The sequence below is a fragment of the Elaeis guineensis genome, chromosome 2 (assembly GCF_000442705.2).
Source record: "Elaeis guineensis isolate ETL-2024a chromosome 2, EG11, whole genome shotgun sequence".
NCBI lineage: Eukaryota > Viridiplantae > Streptophyta > Magnoliopsida > Arecales > Arecaceae > Elaeis > Elaeis guineensis.
The window spans coordinates 14,375,258-14,398,414 of record NC_025994.2 but is presented as its reverse complement, the minus strand read 5'-3'; the positions used below and the strand labels follow the sequence as shown (position 1 = coordinate 14,398,414).

The window sequence follows — 23,157 nt, the reverse complement described above, 5'->3', positions numbered from 1 at the left end:
GTAATTTGTACCATACATGGGTGATATGTATACCTCATACATATACATACTATAAAAAATATCAGGCTGGCTAGGCCAGGCTATTGGGTCCATAAATCTATGACCCAAGCTTGGACATACAAAGGCATCATTATTAGTCAATAAGAACTTAACAAACTGTCATCAAAAATTTATGGAGAAATTTCGATTAGCTGACCAACAGTCAATTCTGAATCATTGAATGGTTTTGAGAAATGTTATTAAGATTAGGATCAAGTTGTACATCATAGAAGAGGCTAATTCAGATCAGACTAGATCATGGATCAGATTGTAGATCATAATATTTTCCTGATGTTTCAAAATTTTAAAATATATATATATATATATATATATATATATATATATATATATATATATATATATATATATATATATATAATGTGAAGATTGAAACATGAGTCAACTATGAAGTAGATGAATAGAGAATAAATATGGACAGATGGTGGAGGTTTCATTCACAATTCAAATTTACTTAAATTTTCTGTTGGACTTTTATTTGCTTGATGACAGAAAAGATGATTGAAACCTATAAATGTTAGAGAGATATTTAAGCATTTAGAGTAAGTAGCTATAACTATTATTAATATGTTGGCAGATGTTGAGCTTCTTTATGAGAAATGTAGCACTACTAAATCATCCTTATTAAGGATTGTAGGTTCGGTTTGTTGAACACTGCTTAAATGATAATAGTGTTCCAAACTAAAACATATAAGCTTTAGATTTTGTTCTTTTTATTTGGATATTATATGTAGATATGGATATGCATGCATATATTTAGTTTGCAATTGGAATGGAAATGAGTTGCTAACATATATAAAATTTGAATTCATGAGGAGACAAGGTCAAAAGTCTAACCATATGCAAGGTTTTAAATCCTGTGGACGAGCTATCCCGATTTTCCCATGGAATGGGATGCGCCGCCATCCCGCCTTGTCCCGACACTTGGAACAGAGGATGTCTTTCCAATCGGGATGCTGGGATGCTAGTGAGACGGCTCTGCTGACATATCGGATGGTACCCCATCCTAGTTACCACATTGCTTGTAATTGACTATTCCAATTGGAATAGCTGATTTTTATCTTCATTCCTTGGAAAAAGAAAAGATAATTTGTAATCCATGTTAATCAACAAATAAAAGAGCAACTTAAAGGGGAAGTTTGTGAGTTTGTGATCCAAATTATGGTGCTTATTAATACAAAAGTCTCATGCGCCTGTGCGAATGTTATATGTTGGACTTGCAGGTTCATGTTGCCATCTTGACACTGGATGGCATTTCTTGCATTATGCAAATAGAGAAGCTATATGATGTTTCAAGGATTGGATTGTGAAAGTGATATTCTGTCGGAACAAAATTAGAAACTTTTTTTAATTTATGATTTTATCATCAGGAATTTTGGAACCCTGTGCTAACTTATTGAATAAGTTGCTCTGGCCAGTTTGCCTCTCAATATTGATGATCTTTGAATTATAAATTGGATACTTGTCATTAGAAGGTTTTCAAGTTCAAGAATTTAGTTGCTTCTATTAAGAGTAGGCGTGAAACAAATTCGAGGGATGGAATCAGAAAGAAAAACTTTCAAATAATTGAGGATGTTCAAGCTCGTTGTGCAGTGGCATTTGACAATGCACATTATAGATCTACATGATTCAGATATTCAGAAAAGATATAATTTCAAGTGATTGCATTTGTGATGGAACTAAGGTTAACTTGGATAAAATCAAGTGGCAATTGTATATGCCATTAGAGATAAATTAGAGTGCTGAAGTTGGGAAGTGGGTGAGGAAGTGAACACAGATTGTGAGATCTTAGGGAGGGTGCAGCACCCTACTTGGCAAAATGTACTGACCTCTGGCTTTTATGATGTTGAATGTTGGTAGACATGACTTTGGCATCTTTACCTTCACATATAAAAGCTTGAACACTTATATAAATTAAGTAATATTTAGACATTTTTGCTCCTTATTCCTTGAGGTTTGCTTGTTACGAAGGCCGTCTAATATCTGTATTTGCAAAAAGCCATCTAATATTTAGATGAACTTTTTAGTTTATTGTCATGAGGAAGGTTCACCTAACCGTTCCAAACCATACCAACAGTTGATTGAGACGGTTCCGACATTCAAAATGAAACACCAGCAAGGATGGGGAGAGGGAGAAGGAAAGAGACAAAAAGAGGAGGGAAGGGAAGGAGAGGAAAAGGTTGAGGGTGCCTTCGGAGCTCCGCCCTCCTCTGGAGAGAGGAAGAGAGAGAGAGAGAGGGAGGGAGCAGGATAGAGCGGGGAGGCCAGTGGTGGTTGTTGGAGGGCTGTGGAGGCCCTAGATGGCCGGAATTTCTTCCCCGGCCTCTATTGGATTGAAGTAGAGGATTTAAATTTTGATCGGGATTTAAAACTTTTTCTCGATTCACAGTGAAATTGGCCCCTCTTTTGATCCAATGGAGGTCGAGGAGGAAAATCCGGCCATCCAAAAGCCTCGGTGGACCTCCAACAGCTACCACCGGCCTCCCTGCCCTCCCTCTCTCCTTCCTTCCCCCCTCCCCCTCTCCTTTCCTCTCTCTAGTTCTCCCTCTCCCCCACTCTCTCTGTTGTATCGGTTTGGCCCAGCACGGAATGGCATGGGGGGCATACAAAATTGTGCCACTGGCTCTGGTATGGACCCTGGTACCAGCACAGCAACCTTGGTCAAGAGTGTTACTTATCTTCTGTATTTATTTTCCTTTGATTAAACTGGTCTGTAATTTCAGTCACTTCAGTTTTCTGTGCAATGATTAAGACAATTAAGCACATGTAACTTAGAATATCTTTTCTTAAATCACCATAATATTTGTACTGTCATCTACTTCTGTGCGTAACAATTTCGCTTAATTGATGATTGACCATTCTCCATACAGAAAATGGGATCTTCTGGGCAAAGAAATGCAACAAGATGTGGGCTATGGTGGGCAGAAATGCTCAAGGCCAGAGGCCAATTTAAGGAGGCAGCCAGTGTATATTTCCGCATTTCTAATGAGGTAATTAAAGAATTAAAAACAGACTTCTGCTTTTATATCTGCTGCTGACAGATCATAGTTTTACAGGAGCCTTGTTTGCATGCAGCTGTAATGCTTGAGCAGGCCTCATATTGCTATTTGCTTTCCAATCCACCATTATTACGCAAATACGGATTTCATCTTATTCTGGCTGGTAATCGTTACTATATCTCTGAACAGGTATGCAATTCTTGTTACAACATCATGACATCTTTATCGAATAAGCAAATTTATGATTGACATTTAGAAGCTTCTAAAGACTTTGTCGATGCTGGGTTTCATTTTGCTGAATGCAGAGACAACATGCAATTCGAGCATACAGAAATGCACTCTGTGTGTACAAAGGAAATGCTTGGACTTATATCACTAATCATGTCCATTTTAATATTGGAAGGTATTACATAAAATTTATGTGTTTCTTTCTTTTTATATTTGCATAATAGATTTTTAATCTGGGGCATTTCATTTCCTTCATATACCTAAGGTGGTACGCTTTTCTTGGAATGTTTGACATTGCAATCAAGCACATGCTGGAGGTTCTCGCATGCAGCCATCAGTCCTTGGCAACACAAACTATATTTCTTAATGACTTTTTTCGTGTTGTTCAGGTAATAGTTACAAAAGTTCTTTTTTAGCAGCTTGATATAATGTTGACAAGTCTGCTGCTTTGAACAAACCAGAGTATGGGCAAGATATTTGAGGTATACAAGCTTCAACTTCCTGTTATCAACATGGCCTCACTCAAAGTTTTTTATGAAGATACTCGGACTTACGCATCATCTGCAGATGTAAGTTGATTACTTATTTCAGCAGATTTTCATGGATGATTGTGCATGGTGTTGAATGAGAAACTTGACTGGAAGAATTAGTTCCAGGTGGTTTTCTCCTATCCTATGGACAGTTATCAAACCATAAGTTCACCCTTGTTTATAAAAACCTGTAAATAGATTCTTGTTTTGGAGTTGATGGGAACATGTTACTTTGTACATTGAGCTTTCTTTCTAAAAGTTACTTATATTCTCTGCACATGGTCATGTACTAGCGATCATCTTTTCCCCATAGCATGATGTTCCTTTAGGGCCCGTTCTTTGGTGGTTAAAGTATCATGGGAAAGTTGGTCAGCTTTTCCATTGATCAACTTACCTATGTTCTCATGCTTTTTCAAGATGGATAAGTTACTCTTCCATGGATAGCATTTATCCATGAAATAGGAAAAAAAATTTACCCACCTAGGAGGTGGTTAAATCATTTTTTCATTAACCAGTAAAGTAGGCATTTAATTTTACTTCTAAAATGCCCCATCCTCATTTCCAATACCTCCATCATTCAATGCATAAAGGGCCTGTTTTTTGTGGATAAATATCATGCAAAAGTTGGTCAACTTTTCCATTGACCAACTTACCTATGTTCTCATGTTTTTCAACATGAGTAAGTTACTTTTTCATGGATAGCATTTATTCATAAAATGGGTGAAAATCTTATCCAAGGAGTGGCTAAATGATTTTTTCACCAATCGGCAAAATAACCTTTTTAATTCATTCCTAATATACCTTTAACCTCATAATAATATAATATAATATAATATATTATTATAATATCATATACTATATTATTATAATATATTATAATAATATAATACTATAATAATATAATAATATATTATATTATATTAATATAAGATATCAACATAATATAATACTATAATAATATAATAATATATTATATTATATTAATATAAGATATCAACATAATATAATATATTCTATTATAGTATAATATAATATACTGTATTATTTTTTTAATATAGTATATTATAATATAATATAAAATATTTTATTATAATATTATAATAAATTCTTATAATGTAATATAATATAATATACTATATTACTATCATATATTATAATATAATACTATAATAATATAATAATAATAATAACATAATATATTATTATATATAACGAGATTTTTGGAATCGATATTAGCGGTCGTATCGACGAAGGCAAATGGAAGCGAATCAACCAAAGAAAAAGAGAGAAATAGAGAGAGGGAGGAAGAAAGAAACGGAGGGTGGGCAAGGAGCCGGAGGGGCCGCCAGATGGCCTCCGATTGACCGTCGGATGGCGCAGTCCATGCGCGCAGCACCGTGGGCGTGAAACAGGGCATTGCCCCTGTTTCATGATTTTTTTTTAAAAAAGTCGGAAAAACGTGAAGCCAGCAATCCGATTGCCGGCTTCACTTAAGTGAAGCCGATTGCTGGCTTCATTGTTGCCTTTTTTAAAAAAGAAATTCAAAGTGAAGCCGGCAAACTGATTGCCGGCTTCACTATTCACCTTCGTTTTAAAAAAAGGGCGATGAATAAATGCTGTCGCCCCTGTTCCGCAGCCGCGGCTTCGTGTACCCGTTTCTACCATCCGATGGTCACGACGGCTATTCGGCAAACACGGACGGCCCTTCTGCCGGTCTCCGGTACATCGCTACCCCCTCTAAGCTTTCTCTCTTTTTTTCGCTCTTGTAAAAGCCCTATTGGGCGATAATCAGGCGTGGGTGGAAGCTCTCCGATGGCCGCAGCGGGCCACCGTCAGCCTCCGGTCGCCATGGTTTCCCTTCCTCTCCTCTCTTTCTCTCTTTCTCACTTTCGCTCTCTTTCCCTTTCCTTTCGCCGGTATACCGATTGAATTGGCCGAACCGTGCCGGTTTTCCACCGGTCCGGTATGGTACGGAGTGTACCGGTACAGAAAACCTTAATATAACAATATATTATATTTTAGTATACTGTAATATATTATAATAATAATAAATATATGATTATATATTAATATATTATAATACAATAATATAACAATATATTATATTATATTATGTTATATTATTATATATAATATTATTTATATAATAATATTGTATAATATATATTGTATTATATTAATATAAGATATTAATATAATGTAATATAATGATATATTATATTATACTATTATATATAATAATATTTATATAATAAAGGGTATTATGAGAAATATGGATAGATCTTAGCAACTTATCTAGGAAACTAGTAATGTAAAAGAATATGGATAACAGATTTTCGAGCCATTTTTCAATGCATAAAAGAATATGGGTAAATTATTTTTCTGTCTAAATATTGCCTAGGAAATACTTATTTAGAAAAATACAGATTCTCAGGTAAATTTTTTACCCTCAAAAGAATGGGCCCAAAGGGTATTATGGAAAATATAAATAAATTTTAGCAACTTACCGAGGAAAGTAGTAATGCAAAAAAAACATGGATAACAAATTTCAAAGCCACTTTCCTGTACATAAAAGAACATGGGTAAATTATTTTCCTATGTAAATGTTGCTTAGGAAATATTTACCTAGGAAAATATAGATTCCCAGATAATTTTTTACTCACAAAAGAACGGACCCTTAAGGTCATTGATACTACTGGGGTGAAAACTTGTCATTCTTTCTTACCAAAGCTTGTTTCTAATTTCTTTTTCCTGATGTCTTTATGCTTTTCAATCCATGTCCCTTCCTAGCTAGATCTGAAATTGGAATCTGAGGCCTCTAGTGATGTTTTGGTTCTGGAGTTGGTAGAAAATCTGTCACATTGGACATATAGGTTTCTTTCTTCATAAAATAAATATTCTCCATTTACAATCTTGTGTTCAAAATAGTTATGATGCTATCATCCCTTAAATATTATCCATTGCGAGTATCTGGCAGTTGTAGATGTTGTCATTCATGACTTGGCAATGCTGGTTCTTGTTTGGTGAGTTTTATTGCAATGTTCTTGAAATTTCGCCTATTTTTGGGCTGTTTGCTGAAGCTGGAATCAAAAGTCTCAAGTGGGGTTCTGGCTCTGAAGGTGCTAAGGAAATTGTCTTCATGGTTTCCTATTTATGACCTTCTCTGTATATTTATTGGATACTGATAGTTATCCTGCCCATAATTTTGTATTTGTTGTTAGTGACAATTGTCCGAGTGCAAACAAAAACATGATGTTGATGGTAATAATTGATCAAATTATTCATACATTCAGATTCAGCATTTCTATTTCAATTGAAAAATAAACGAGAAACGGTCATTCCTGGTGTAACAAATGCACAATAAAAGAAAGTAGAAACTATTCTGAAGTAAAATAGCTAAATGTTAATGCACTGGTCAGAGAGTTGGAATCTATGCTTTTGGAATGTTAATTAAGGACCTTTTTGGAGTCAATATTGGTTGTGTTTCTGTTTCTCTACAAAATGGTGAAATATCCGTGGCAACTGATTTGAAGATCACTTGCATGAAAACTCTGTTATTCATTGCTTTTCAGTACTTTTGTTAAAAAAAAAAAAATAGAAGGGTATTATCATACATGTTGTTTCAATCTAGTTCGTTTTTTTTTCTTGGGTTTTTGAAAACAAAAACACAAACAAAAGCAATACCAAATGGGACATTAATTGTATTTTTCTTATGAAATTCAACTTTATCTGCAAGCCTTACCTGATCTATATGGTGCTGGCTTTGTTTTTCTTGACCCAGCAACTTAATTGCAATGAAGATAGCACATTGATTTTGAGGTTATTTGGTAAGAGTCGTTTCTTTTTATCATTGGTCAAGCAAAGCATTTCGTTCGGCTAATTTTAGGATTTGGTAGAAAAAAACTGACAATTCATATTAGTGTTAGTTTAATTTTTGTTCAATTCTGTAAGAACGGCCATTGCCTGCTCTATATAATCTGGATATATACAAATGGAATGGCATTGTTGATAAATTGCAATTTTTATGGCTTAACTGTTTGTTATAGAAGGTTATATATATCTCAACTAATCATTTAATACAAGATACAGTTCGTTTATCTGCTTGCCTTTTATTGTCAGCGGAATAAAATGAAATCTTCACTTCTTCACTTGTATATTGAATTGTTTCTTTCAAGCAGGTCCAAGTGAGCGAAAGCATGTGGCAAGCTTTGGAGGAAGAAATGGTTCCTTCAATATCCACTGTCAGATCTAACTGGCTAGATAAACAGCCAAAAACTTCCCCGTTGAAAAAAGACAATAGCTCTTGTGTTTGTGTGGCAGGAGGTAGGGTTTGGCAGCTATCATGTTGTTACTTTTAACTTACATAAATATGCATAAACTTTAATGGGGTGCTTCAATTTGTCTCTTATTAGAAGTGATTGTGGAAGCCAAGCTGAGTGCGAGATTGTAGAATTTGTGCTCTTGGAAGTGTCTGAGTAGATACAAGAATTTAGTTTTTGATGATTGTCTCTAAGATTATGCATACATGCATTGTTTGTACTTTTTTTTTTTTAATAGAAAAAGGATAGCAAGAAAGGGAAAAAACAAACTTGATTTGAGAGTCAAATTATAAGGAGCTTTTCTGGGTGTGTGAGCAAGATTATGAAGCATGTGTGGTGTCTTGGGTGGAAGTTTCAGGTACAAAGGTTCGGATGAGCCAGCATGCTATCCAAGGAAAGCATTGCTGGAACATGACCTTATCTTGAAATTGAAAATTAGCTTGTAGAAGGAAGGCAACATCGACCATTTACTTAGACCATGATCTACAATCTCATCCTTCTATTTCTATTATGTCTAGAAGGTGGTTTGTTGTGTCAAGAGATGTTCCAAAGTTCCAGTGCACACCTCTCCTTATCTTAAATTGCTCCCATCCTACTACATCTATGCTTGTATATTGACATGGCAAATATTTATCGTAAGATGGGACATCCTGGCATCTTAGCCTTGAGCAGTATGCCAGATATTCAAACACCACTAAGATGCAGTGATGAAATTACACCTTGGTATGGTCCAACCCGTTGTTTCTATTACTAATATGTACTATCAGCAAACTTCTCTTAGCAATCAATTGATGGGCCAGTCCATTAATCTGTCATAGTATGTTTTGGGGATGAGATGTTTATAAATGTTCAACTAATGTTTTCTACTTGAAATGTCTTAAACTATTACAAGTAAAACTATTAACTTAGTACTATCCCGTTTCTGTGCTTGTGCTAGTGACTGGGTGTTTCCAGAAGAGGTTTTGCTTGCAACAATTCTTATAGTGTAGTTAAAGTACTAGTGTGCATATATGTACAGGCAGTCGGGAACTGGAATTATATGTAGGATGCCTTGAATCTTCAGTCTGTTGCTTTCTTGTGATAGGGAACTTGCTATGCTGTAACATTTTTAATGAATCTGCACACTTGATCACATTATTTTATTATTTTTAAGCAAAATTACTTAAATTTTGAACATGGATTTCATACAATGTTAGTTTACATATGATGTAAAAATGCAATTAACTGTGTTTTTATTTGGGAAAAGCTGTTTACAGTTTTTTGTGCTGGGTTGAGCCAGTGTATATATGGTGAGATAGTTGCAGAAAATTCATAATTTGTGGAATGTAAATTTAGTGAGAACGGAAACGAAGAAATGATACAAAGTAAGACTATGACCAAGAGATACCACAAAGTGACTGTTTTCATTACTCAAGGACAAAGTGGTGGAAAATTGATTTAAATGGTATGAACTTGTATGATGAAGATTTGAGATGGGTTCAATAGGGAGTACTTTGGTTTGTATCGAAGGTGGTAACAAAAAGAGAGGAAGATCTAAACTAACATGGATGGAGGTTGTGAGGAAAGATATAGAGAGACTTACAATAATATGAAAGGTGGCCCGAAATAGAAACACTTAGCGAACAAAGATCCATAAAGCTGACTCCAAATAGTTGGGAAAAGGCTAGATGATTAAGTTTATTATTAACATTCTCCCTTTTCTATCATCCAAAAATTTTCATCATTTACAGCTAACTTAGACCTAAGAAAGTAGCTTGCTTGAGAACGTAAAACTTAGAGATCAATAGTTATTATAAGTATTAATTGCAAGGTCTGTTGGACTGATACAGGGTTTGCAACTGGCCGGTGATTGGTTTGGTATGGTATTAGTATGTACCATACCGAGTTGGAGCGTACTGAAACATGGGGAGGGAGAGGGAGGAAGAGAGAGAGAAGGGGGGAGGCTTACCTCAAGGATGGCCAACAGGTTGCCATGTCGAGATGTTGGGTGTTGGTTAGGGAAAAGGAGGGGGGGTGGGGGGGAGTGGGTTGTGGAGAGGGAGAGAGGGGGGGCTTACCTTGAGGGTGGCTGATATTGCGACATCAATGAGGGGGGTGGGGTGGGGGAGTGGAGAGAGTGCGAGTGAGCATCTGGCTGAGAGAGATAGAGAGGGAGGGAGGGAAGTGGGGGAGGCTTACTTTGAGGGCAGCTGAGCATTCTGCGAGCGAGCATCCAGCAGAGAGAGCGAGCGAGCAAGAGAGCTCTTGAAGGGCTCTTGAACCATCAAGAGTGCAAGCAAACACTTAAATCATCGAACAGGGAGAGCAGAGGGGTTTTATAAACCAAACCATCATAATTTGCTGTCAGTTTGAATTGCTATAGTTCAGGTCGGTTTGGCTGAATGCTGATTTACTGTCTTTGTTATAATTAAATTGTGATGTTTGAATGCATTCTTGTTTAGTTTAAATTACACCTAAGAGTCTGATTGTCTTACTTTCTTTTCCAACTAAGAGTAAATTTTTGTAATATATGTTTTGTGATTTGGGAACCTTGTTTTTGATTCCTATGGAGGAATTTCAATATCTTCTTCGGAGGTCATTACATGATCTTTGTTTTCTAAGAAAGAGCCAGAAATACTCCCATTGCTTACAGAAGGGAAATCTGAGGAATTTGCTGTAGATAGAAAAGAATTCAAAGCTTAAACCTACCTAAGTATGAGCAGTTGTTAGGACTTGAAAGTTATTAACCCTTAATGGGAAAAAATTAAAGCTCAAGACCAACCCATATTTGATGTATAAGGCTTGTTGGCCACTGAAGACAGAGTAAAACTGACTTGTTGTGTTTAATCATATTTTATGCAAGAAGCTTTTTTGTCATCTCTCATCTACCTGTTTATTTCACATTATTCATGTAACAAGTTTTGATGTCGTAAATTGGGAGGTATGTTTGTTGATTTATCTAACGAATTATTGGATATAGAAGAACATGTGGGGATGACCTTTTCTTCTTGATGATTAGTAACCTTCATCAAAACTTGCATTGATTTCTTGTAGTACCTTACATTTGGTCCTTTCTTTGTTTGGTGTTGGCATGCACATATCTACAGAAGTACTTTTATTAGGCTTTATAATGCTATGTGGATAGAATGTGCTGTGACTGTTTTCTTCGAAGAATCTGTTTTCATAATATCCTATTGTTGGATTGCCTAAGGAAAATAGGTTTGTAAAGCGAATTGAGAAAACTTAGAGGAAACCAGAGGATCATTGAAAAATTAGTATAAATCTTATTGCAATATAATCTCTTTCCATCATTGCTAGGAAGCACAAGTATGCCCAAGATACGCCCAGGATACTTCCTGAATATTTTGGGAGACACAGAATGGCTTTTCCTTAATGATGAATGCTGACCTTGTAATGATGGAAGGTTGATTTTAGATTTTATGATGTTGATGTGATGGAATGGCCGATTGAATGGGCTATAGTTTGTGATCTATGAATTTGAATGATGACTAAATGATGAAATTTGTGGATGTTGATGTTATTGTGTGAAGTATGGCTGTCATTGTGATAACCTATCATGCTTCATAGATTCCTTTCACATATACGTACACTTTATTTATTTATTTACTGCCATATCCCAGCATTATCAAATTTTATCATTCCAGAATTTTGTATATTAGCTTATTCATATAATGTGGTATCTATACCCCAAAGCGATGTCCATGTTTCATAGCATCATAGTATTGTGTAGTAGATGTTAAAGAATTGACGGTTATGACATTCTAGCATTTCTTATGAATTTGGTTCTGAAGCCTGGAATATATTTAATGCAGAAGCAATAAAACTGGATCTTGAGTTCAAAAACCCTCTTCAGATTTCAATTTCTGTTTCTGGCGTTTCTCTTATATGCGAACTCTCTGCAGAATCTGGGGCAACAAATTTTGGTATACAACCTGCATATGTTCATATTCCAGTTTGTCCCATATAGATTTAAGTTTGTAAATTTTGCTCCCTTGAACCAATTATGCAGGTAATAGTGCAACAGAAACGGCCCTTCAGGAGGATGCAGAATTCACAGAGCCTCCTAGTTGTAGGTACTTGTTGTTTATGTTAAATAATCTCTGATGCCAAAATCTTCTTAATTGTTCATAAAAGGGCAGCTCGGTGTACAAGGCTTCCACCGCTGTGGGGTCTAGGGGTCTAGAAAAGGTTAGATGTATATAGCCTTAACTCCACATGCAGAGAGATTGTTTTCGTGTTTTGAACCCATAACTTCTAAGTCTCAATTTAGCAACCTCACTAGTACCTACCACCCCATACCGGGCATATCGTATCGTACTGATACCAAACTGAGACTTCATGTGTGTCGCCATACCAAGCCTATATCAGGTGTCCCAACATTGTTCCATCATGTACAGTATGGGTTTGGTACTGAGATGGTCAACATTGCTTTTGCTACTACTAAATGTTGTCATGGCTGCTTGTTGCAGGGATCCTAGTGATGACTCGTCCTTAATGTTATCAAAATTTGATTTTGTTCTTAAAGGAGGCGAGACTAAAAAGGTAAGAATTTGATTAAGAAGATTTCTTTTTTAATCATTAAAATTCAAGAATGGCAGCGAGTAGGGATTTGAGTTTCTGGATTATCTAGTCAGTAACTCTGATATCTCCTGCATGTGTATGCTATATCTCCTATGTTTTGCAGTTAGTTAATATCTCACATACTTTAACCTCTTCCATGAACTTGAGTGCCTATTTATGAATGTATGGGAAAATGGATTAGTAGCAATCAAGTCACTATCAAACATGCTACCTTATCTATCCTGGTACATGGATGTATATCCATATATTTGATTTATAATTTTTTTATACAATAAATTATTATATTATATGATAAGGAAAACTCGAGGCAGTCACTAAATTTTTTGGGGTATGTCTTCTAGCTTTAATTAATCGACTGAAGACAATGAGTTATCAGTTGTCCACAAGAAGAACATTACAGATATGGAGGTTTTAGTGGAAAAATATAGTAGTGTTACTTTCCATTCTCCAAGACAATTTTTCTTCAATTCTTACCCGTTAAAAAATGTTAAAGAGATGTCCTATGCAAGCCGTTGCTTGGCGATGAAGCAAATCAGGTATTAATGCAAGGAAGTATTTCCAGAAGAATATTTTGTTCCTCTGATGCCTGCTTTTTGAGTTAAATGCTTGATAGATTACATTTGGGAGTTAGGAGTTGATTCTACTTTAAAGCAGTAAACGCTAATGAAGTTTGTTGTCTATTCTAGGAACCTTCTGAGAATAATTGTAGACTTGTAAGTTCTTCATGAATTTTCATAGCAGATTGTGTGTCTAGAAGAAATGGCATTAAATTAAATAAAGTGTAACGGCGTTTGCATTTTAAATAACAGTTATCACTTTCAGAAACAGATGTAACAAATAGTACATGAAATGGAAGCAAAAACCAAGTATCCAATAAATTTTAACAGCCGCAAATAGGAGACAATGATGCAAAACAAGTGACAATTATGTGGGAAGTGCAAGAGAAACTATGGGAAATACTAGAAAAATGTCTAGAAGTGATTCTCTTTGATTTTTTTTTCCTTGATATGTTCCTTTCAGTTTATACTGGTTTTATGGGTATTTTGTGAGTGTTTTCCAATCCATTCCCCATTTTAGTTAAACCAAATAGAATCCATTTTTCCAGGAAAATTTAATTGCATAAGAAACATGTTGCCTGCATTTATCTTTTTACCATTATGAAAAGTCGCTGTCATATATTGTCTACTCTCCATTACTAAATTATCACAATCTAGCTCCCTGTTTAACATGTGTGCCTAGAGTTACCATTCAACTTCCACTTTTATACTTTAGCAAGAGATATAAAATGACAGATACAACTATAGTTGGATTGGAGGAGCACTTCCTTTTGCTTTTTAATGCATTTTAACTTATACTGAATCACTGATCAAGATCATAACATTGCAATTTACACATGATTTACCATTTGTGAAAAATTCATTCTTTGACAATCATCAGTTTACATATGTCACAAAATATGTGATTTTTTGTTCACTTTCAGATACAACTAAAAGTTACTCCACGAGTCGAAGGTATACTGAAAATAGTTGGAGTGAGGTGGACATTATCAGATTCAGTCGTAGGTTATCAGTACTTTGAGTTTGATACAAAGAAAAACAAGAAAGGGAGAAAGGGAGCTAGGCATTCTTTGCAGAGGAACCTGAATTTTATTGTGATCAAGGTTCTCTTTTTTCCTCTATTTCTTTGATATCTGTTGGAATTTAAGAATAATGACTCTTTCTTTATATTCAGGGTCTACCCAAACTCGAGGGATGTATTCATCACCTACCAAAAAATGTATTTACAGGTGATTTACGACTTCTCATGCTGGAACTGAGAAACCAGTCAGAATATTCCGTGAAGGTCTGATCTGCGATGCTTTGATCATATGTTACTTTCTGCTTTGCAGCTATTATTTCCTTTTTTTGTCATAATTTTCTTCTGAATCTGTAATGCCGTAGCCTAGGAGCAATATATAGGCATTGTCTGAGAAATAGAGATGGTATGCCAGTTGTAACTGATGGAAGTATGGAACTATGCCATTATCCTCCTATGTACTGATTGCTTGAATGAAAGTACTTATTGCATTATACCACTTGCAAATGCTCAAACTCAACTTGCTCAAATGAACTGGGAATTTGCAGAACATGAAAATGAAGATTAGTCACGCAAGGTTCTTGATTCCTGGGAGCTCAGCAGACCTAAACCTGGATTTTCCTCGGTGTCTAGAAAAGCAGATAAGTTCTGCGAGCAATGATGTACCAGAAAATATAATGGAGAAGTCCAGGAGCCTTTTGTTTTCATTTCCCAATGTGAGTAGAGAATGACACTGGCATGCTAAGCCCTAAGCCCTCTATTCTAGTTTACTTGGAAAAATATAGTGCTTTTTCAATGGTTTGTGAGTTTATTATCTTTATATCTACAGGATGCTAGTATTCAAGGGGGGACAACATTTATGTGGCCTCTTTGGTTTCATGCTGGACTCTGTGGGAGCATTTCCTTCTATGTATCAGTGTATTATGAGATGGAAAATTCTACCGACATGACTTATCGCACACTGCGCATGCATTATAATTTGGAGGTAAGACAATGAAATTTAGATTATGGCTTCATTAGAGTCATTCTTGTATTTTAATCTTGGATAGCTTTATGAAACTAATTATATTTGATGCAAGTTTTTGGATTCACTTGTGTGCTGCCCAAAATCCTAAAGAGAGATAAATGCAATCGCATATCGTGTGTTAAGCACTTACATATGGATTTAGACTAGGTTAGTAACTGAAGGATGTGGGGCTCCATTCACAGCTTTTACACTTTTAGTACATGACAAAATGTCTAACTCAGCAAAAGAGGTATGTTGCATTCCAAATGTGAGAGACGATGTACACTTAAGTTACTTTTCTATAAACCTAGAAGACAGCCAACAAACAACAAAAAGAAAACATTATTCATTAATTCTTATACATTGGGCTGTATTCTTGCCGCTCTTGTATTTGACTATTTGTCTGGGTACATTACATTTTATAAATTTAAGATGGATAAGATGAGTTAGCACAGGTCCTTCTAGATAAGTGCTTAACCATATTATATCAACAACTGCAGCAGAAAATGCTCAAAATCCATTTTTATTAACTTAATCAGCAACCAAACCATTTCTCCGGTGGAAGTCAATTATTGAATTTCTGCCTGCATGTATAAGAAAAGCTTGTGCTAATATTTTCTTCCAGCATTCAGGATTGGGCCTCATGTTTATGTCATTTTAAAAGATCAAGTGTAGTTTTTCTGACTGGGTTAGGGGGGAGAGTTAAACCAGAATGAAGAAGGAATTCTTTGAAGTAGTTTATTTGATTTTAACTAAAAGAGTATGAGGAAGTTAATTTTAACGTGAAAACATGTATTGACTATTAGGTTGTATAACATGAAATTTTAGAATAAATGCCATAATGAGGATCCTTTATCCCAGCTACATGCGGCAAGAGATAAAGTGACGAGGTGGCATAAAAGGAAATAAAGTCACCACAGATAATATGCTTAGCAGGAAGCTTTATAAGATGAAATTGAGAACATTTTGATTGTTGCGCATAAAATATTAACCCACATAAGATGATTGCGGTATGGATGAGGATGTTGAGGTAACTTGCTCCAAAATTGGGAAAAAACAAAGTTAAGAATACCTAATTTAGAACAAACCTTGGAGTAGCATAGAATAGGAGAATTGACACCTTTGAAGTATTGTTTTTCAGTGGATGCTAGTCCGGAACAACCATCATGCAAGCTTTATTCCAGCTAGAATTTTGGTCTAGCCTATAAAAAAGATGAAATCGCAAGAACTGTTTGTAGCATAGAAAGAATACTGAGCTTGATTTGTAAAAATCTAAAATCATTTACAAAGGGGCAGACATAGTTTGTTGCATTGATGGGTGATGGTTAGATCTTTGCAAGGATATGAAAATTAAAAATACAAAATATGAAAATTTTGTTTAGATGAAATGAGAGAGCATATATATGATACATTCAATTTGAATTCTCGATGTGATTTCGTAAACCAATAAATCCTTTAATCTAAAATAACCACTGGATTGGGATAATATTTGGGTACTTTATTGAGTTGACAACTTAGCAAAATATTTTAGTGCCCCTTCCATATAAACAATAAATTTCCAAGTTAATTAAAGTATGTAAACAAGGTTTTTTATTAACTGTCCTGCTTTGCAGATTTCTTGTGAGTAATAGTGCCTATTATTTGTCAGTCTTAAGACCTTCATTAGCTTAATTGTAGAGTTTTGACCTAGGAATTATGCTATAAAGAAGGAATAGGGGAAGAGACAGATTTTTTGATGCTTCAACTTGTTATGGAATGTCATGTCCTTTGTATGCTTTAACTGTTAAACAAAACATAATGCTCCAGGAAGGATCCCTTAATAGTTTGAAAGTGTGTGCATGCATGCATGCTGGTGTTGCAATTCTTAAATTATTTATACAAAAATGCAATTAATTAGACATGATCATATTCTTAAAATTTCTAAGAAGAAAAGTATTTTATTGTCTACTGATTTCTTGGAATATTTCTAATTAAATGCTCTGCTAGATTAAAAACAATTATTTGTGTAATCTGATCTTGCTTATAAAGCAGTTTCATTGCTTCAAAAAATACGAAAGTTATCTGAGCTGGCGTTAGATGGGATGGAAGCTTTGGTGTAATATTCTGCTAAAAGACCTCTCTTATATTAGTTTGCTGTTTTCTTATTTGTTCTGCAGAAAATAAGGGGCCAGCCTGTAGTAATTAGTCTTTGGGGGATCAGTTGGTCAAAGTGGACCCTTCTGCATAAGAGAAGAGGAAATAGAAGGATGCCGGATGGTTTTCTAAGAAGAGAAACAGAAAGAGATAGAAAAGGAAGAGTGTGGATGGTAGAAAGGAGGAAAAATGGGGTAAAAAGGAAAAAAAATGAGAAGATAGCAGAAAAAGAAAGGATAAAAAGGAGAAAGGAGAGGGAGAGAGAGGGAAGACTGGGAGAATTTAGAAGTGGCCAACCACAATATGGAGAATATTTTGTGTGCCCGGCCGCCATACGGCCTCATTCTTTATATTTGCTTTTCAAATTTAACTGATGGGATTCATAGTGTATAGAAAATTATTTTTTCTTTGATATTATTTGATTTAAAGTTCTGTTTCTGCAGTAGAAAACATACATCTTTAGTTGAACATAGGCCTATATAAAAGGAGTAACTAGTCCTGTAATTTCATTAAAGCTTGATGAGTTTGTGAAATGAAGAAACAACTTCTCTCATTCCATTATCTTCTTCACATACTGACTTTTAAGCATGGTTTTCAGAACCGTACTGAATTGGGCAGTTTGGGGCGTGTCGAATCGGACTGGTGGAGAATCGGGACGGTTTCGGCAACGAAAATGGCACACGCCAGTGCCGGAGAAGAAAGAGAGAAATAAAGGAAGAGAGAGAGAGGAGAGGGAGAGGCCGTCGGAGGCCGGTGGTGGCTTGGTTGTCCCGATAGGGCTGTCGCAACAAGCGAGAAAGAGAGATAGAGGGGGAGGCCACCGGAGACACGAGGACGGGACGGCGAAGGGGCCGTCGGAGGTCTCCGAGTGGCCGCCGCGGCCACCGGACGACGGAAGCGGTGCGGGTGGAGTCGCGGCTGCGGAACAAGGGTGACTGTCCTTGTTCACGTTTTTTAAAAAGGAAGAACAGTGAAGCCGGCATTTGGTTTGCTAGCTTCATTTTTTTAGAATTTTTTTAAAAAAGTTTAAAAATAGTGAAGTCGGCAATCGATTTGCCGGCTTCACTATTTCAAATTGTTTTAAAAAAATTGAGAAATAGTGAAGTCGGAAAATCTATTGTTGACTTCACTATTATCAGACTTTTCTAAAAAAATCCGTGAAATAGGAGCGATCGTTCTTGTTTCATGCCGTGGAGCTGCAGGCGGCATTTACGATGCTCGATGGCCACGGCGGCCAGCCGGAGGCCCTCCGATAGGCCCCCCTCTCTTTTTCTTTTCCTCTCTCTCTCTTCTTCTCTTTTTCTCTCTTGGCCTCTGGCTTGCCTCTCCGACGGACCCCCCTCTCTTTCTCTTCTTCTCTCTTTCTCTTCCTCTCTTTTCCTCTCTTTTTTCTCCTCTTCGGTTCATCCTTTCCTCTCTTTGTCGGTTCGTGCCCGTCTGATCCGGTACGGAACCATACCGGACCGTGCCGCCGGCCAACCGGAATTGAGAACCTTGCTTCTAATTTTCTTGTGTAGATTAATACCTTGTTTTGGGAATTCACCTCACATTCAATTGTAAACTTGATCGAAACCCTCCACCTTGCACTTTGTGTTATATCAGATATTAATTATAGATGACATTCCTATAAGGTTCTATTATCAAGGTTGATTTTAACTGGTTACTATTGGAATGGCGAGAGCCTTGTTATGGTGCTAGGCTCAACCCATTTTGAAACATATTGATGAGTTTCAAGTTTCAACTATGAATGCTATAAATATCATAAGGGGACTGCTCTCAATCTCTTCAACATGTTGAAGAGTAGTTTTAAGAAGACTTAATTGGAAGGTCAGAAGAATTTAAAGGCACTTGTTTTCGAGTTGCACTGTATAGGAGCCAACGCAGAAGTAGAATCCATGAAATTGATCTCATTGTATTCTTGAAAATTTACTGACATATCGGAGAAGATCATGGTGTTGTTGGAAAAAAGGGGAAATTCATGGTTCCTTCTTCTATTACATCAATGTGATCTTGAAGACAGATAATTAGTGTGTTTTAGATTTGTTACAAAAAGATATATCTTCAAGGGTTTGCTTTGTATGTTATGACAACCTGATGATGACCCAAGATGACATATATGTTAAGTTTGGTTTTGATGAATCCGCCGGGTCAATGGAGATGACCGCCATGAGACTCCCACTTTCTTCCCTGGGTTAAAGTTCTTCCATAGAAAGTTTTACTTTGTAATTCTTGACCTTGTTCAAACGTGTTTCTACGAGTCATGACCGTCTCAGCAGATTGTTTTCTAACTAATGATTTCTTAAGGTTTCTGGATCGTTTTCTAACAAATGATTTCTTAGGGTTTCTGGTTCATTATGATTCTGGAAGTCTTTTGTTGGACTATTGATCTTCGGATGAGTCTTGCAACTGTGAATTCTCAAGTAATATTTCTTCATTTTGCAGGTACTGCCATCATTAGATGTATCATTCCTGATCAGTCCTTGCCCATCAAGGTTGCAGGAGTTTCTTGTGCGCATGGACATTGTGAACAGGACAAGTTCAGAGACATTCTGTCTTAATCAGCTGTCATGTGTTGGTGATCAGTGGGAAATATCAGCACTGCCAGCATGTGTTTCTGTCTGCCCAACACAAAGTTTATCTGCTGGTCAGGCATTATCATGCTTCTTTAAGCTAAAGGTTTGCAAGCTTTATTGTACCCCAAGAAAAAGGAAAAAAATGTTGTTACAGAAAGATCTTAGTCGGGCGATAGAAATTATAGAAATAAAAAGTAATGGGCTATACAAAATTTCTTACATTGCCATTTCGTATTTAAAACTCCATTAAATTTATTTGCATTTCAGGATTGTAGAAGAACAAATAAAGAAAGAAATCTTAGTGTCCAAGGAAGTGATGTACTACTGGGTTCTCAGGGAAGCAATAAAGTTTTAATTGATATATCCAGGTCACCTTTGGTTGATTTTCACCACCATGAAAGATATCACCAGGGGAAGTTGGTGCAGGTTCAGCAGATTTCACTTGTTTTTTAATTATATTAATTGGTTGTCTATACTCACTATTGTTTATATGAAGTTGTGAACTCTTGTATAATTTTTCATCAATTTTTTACTGCTATCTGAATAAACTGTGTGGTGCTTACATGGTCTGGCAAATTTAACACATTTATAATCAGTACTTAGGCATTTGGAGCTTTTCATTCTCTCAAGCTGTTTGAACAGGGCTATGAGACTCCCTTGATTTTTTTTAAAAACTAATTTGCCAAATTCTCCAACAACTGGAACTGTGTGAAATTAAAATCTTTAAAATCTTGCCATCTTTTTTGGGATGGCTATCAAACACTTCAACTTTTTGCACTTGGTTCTTCACATCCCTCCACTCTGTATCTTGATGCTTCCAAATGCAAAATGTTCCTAGTGATACCTTAGGATCTATCTTAATACTTCTTCTGTAATTTGTGAGGAAAATTGTACAAAGTCTTGTTACTTCATGCCTGGAGGTTGCGTAGGTTCAGCTCTTTCAAATCCCTGTTATACTCTAAAGCTCTCTCCATCTCCTCTTTTGGAACTTTACCATTTGTATTACCATCATTTTTTGACAAATTATTGAATTCTTACAGCAAATGTCATTTGACTTTGTCACTTTTCAGGTCGAATGTTGTTCGGTTAAATGCATAACAATGTTACCTAAAATTTTATGAGTGATAGATGGTTCTTGAAATGTGATTCCCATTGTTTTGTCATTATGTCAGTTTCTTTTGTGATGTCCTTTGGCTGTTCTGTTTTGCAGATATCCCACATATATAATCTGCATAGGGGATGTTAAACCTTTTGACAGATATCTGTGTTGGCAATATTGATATTGGTCGCACTACCTGTAGAACTAATCTATGTTTGTTGCAACGCTTGTAATTTCATGCTCGAGATATTAAATGAATGATACTAGCCTATTCTTGCTTCTCGTGAACATAGCATTCGACAGGATTCATCAATTGTACTTTGCATTTCAGGGAAGTCCAAGCATTGTTGACTTCATCCTAATCTCGAGGACCCTAGGAGGTAATCCAGACATTGTGCCGGAAGCATCATCACAGCTTTTGTCCAGTCATGCATGTCATTGCAGGCAAGAGCTAAAACCAGATGACTGCTTGGTTGTGCTTGAGCTTCCAGGGATCTTGTATGTTCTAATGGATTTATTGCCTTTCTGTTTTCCAGTATCACCAGCAAGAGCCCAATATGGTGGCTAATGGATGGGCTCCGAATGATTTATCATGATTTCTCCACTTCTTTCTGCGAAGCTAGTTTCTGTGTAACCATCCACAATTGTTCCGAAACCAGTGTGTCCATCAGGCTCGCAACCTTTGATAGCCTGCCAGCAATAGACCAAATTAGTGATGCTGTTCAGTCTTCTGATCTTTCTGGAAATCAAGGAGGATGGCATGATGTATCTCTGGTGGATGAAATTAAGGTAATCTCCAACGTTCAAGCAAGCCATCCACGGAAGCCATTATCTGAAAGCATCTCTCCCTATGTTTGGTGTGGGGCAAGCTCTACTCAGCTTATACTGGAGCCAGGATGCACTGCTGAAGTTCCTCTTAGGATCTGCATATTTACGCCTGGGACATATGATTTATCAAATTATGAATTGCATTGGAAGCTACAACCTTCCGAGGAAAGACTTGGTAATGATGTAAAAAGATGGTCTTCTGGTACAAGTCGAGGACATCCTTTCTACCTTACTGCACTGCAGTGCCCTAGTTGAAATATCTCGAGCTGGTATGACAATGCAACTTATGATTCAGCAGTTGAAAATTTTGTCTTATTTGCATAGTTGTAAATTATAATCTGAATGATGGAAACCAAGATATGATAATCATCAGCTGATAGTTGAAATTTCATGTTACCGTTTGGTGCTTCAGCTGCAAGTGTTGTACCTTCTGTTTCGTTCCAGCCTGAAGATTCTTTTGGTCCACATGATGCCCTTGAAAGATTTACCCTGATCATGGAGGAGTTTGTTTATCCTTATTGTCAAATGATAACCTAGCATCCACTACTTCTGATCTTAGATTGGGCAATTATATTTAATAAAAGTTTTCAGTTCTCATTTTGTTAGATTTAAGGAGAGTTTTGATCCTTTTGTCGTCAGACCGGTGAATGATATGGGGCAGCACAAATACCTGCCCCTAAACTTATGCTTTACCAAAGTTGGATATTGATCTGTGCTTGACTTGTGTTTAGAAGTATTTTGCTTATGCAATTAATCCTCATTCATCAATCATCATGGTATTTCGTTTTTTCATGTTTCTTTTCTTTTTTTTATTCCTTTTGTGTTTTGTGCTTGTGACTAACAAGTTGAGCCCAGTAATCCAACCAGAGATCCAAACTAAAACAAGTTTCAATGAAACAGTAGAAAGTAGGGACTTCAGATCTGTGGAGGGCATTTTCTGCTGAGAATGAAGGGTTTCAACTAGGGCTGCAAATGGGTCGGATTGACCTGTAACCCGATCCGGTCCAATCCATCTAGATCCGATCTGATCCGTTTTAAAGGATTTGTGGGGTCAGGTCGGGTTTGGATTTACTGAATTCGAACCCAACTAGATCCAACCTGAATTTAGTATTAGCTTTAACATGTAAATCATAAAATAAATAGAGTGTGATTAAAATTTCAAATGTTTTTGTAGTATTACTATTTGTTATATAATTTTACTTAATATAATTGTGAGATTTTAAGAAATT

General features: G+C 36.2%; 1 protein-coding gene across 2 annotated transcripts in view; it reads left to right on the top strand.

The window, feature by feature from the left end:
- Window positions 1-22,533, top strand: part of LOC105059818 (uncharacterized) — a 51,723-nt gene extending 29,190 nt beyond the window's left edge. Inside the window, exons 15-32 of one of the 2 annotated variants that reach the window (XM_029260448.2) lie at window positions 2,928-3,047; window positions 3,114-3,245; window positions 3,362-3,459; window positions 3,550-3,673; window positions 3,746-3,853; window positions 7,993-8,137; window positions 11,946-12,056; window positions 12,143-12,206; window positions 12,603-12,675; window positions 14,195-14,374; window positions 14,446-14,556; window positions 14,838-15,005; window positions 15,119-15,274; window positions 19,871-20,104; window positions 20,269-20,427; window positions 21,432-21,544; window positions 21,637-22,197; window positions 22,341-22,533. In XM_029260448.2, the coding sequence (XP_029116281.1) occupies window positions 2,928-3,047; window positions 3,114-3,245; window positions 3,362-3,459; window positions 3,550-3,673; window positions 3,746-3,853; window positions 7,993-8,137; window positions 11,946-12,056; window positions 12,143-12,206; window positions 12,603-12,675; window positions 14,195-14,374; window positions 14,446-14,556; window positions 14,838-15,005; window positions 15,119-15,274; window positions 19,871-20,104; window positions 20,269-20,427; window positions 21,432-21,544; window positions 21,637-22,183 (2,643 nt within the window). In that variant the 3' untranslated portion in view covers window positions 22,184-22,197; window positions 22,341-22,533. Of the gene's footprint in view, window positions 1-2,927; window positions 3,048-3,113; window positions 3,246-3,361; window positions 3,460-3,549; window positions 3,674-3,745; window positions 3,854-7,992; window positions 8,138-11,945; window positions 12,057-12,142; window positions 12,207-12,602; window positions 12,676-14,194; window positions 14,375-14,445; window positions 14,557-14,837; window positions 15,006-15,118; window positions 15,275-19,870; window positions 20,105-20,268; window positions 20,428-21,431; window positions 21,545-21,636 lie in introns of both variants that reach the window. The other variant, XM_073251592.1, reaches the window with a different exon arrangement.
- The last annotated feature ends 624 nt before the right edge of the window (window positions 22,534-23,157 follow it).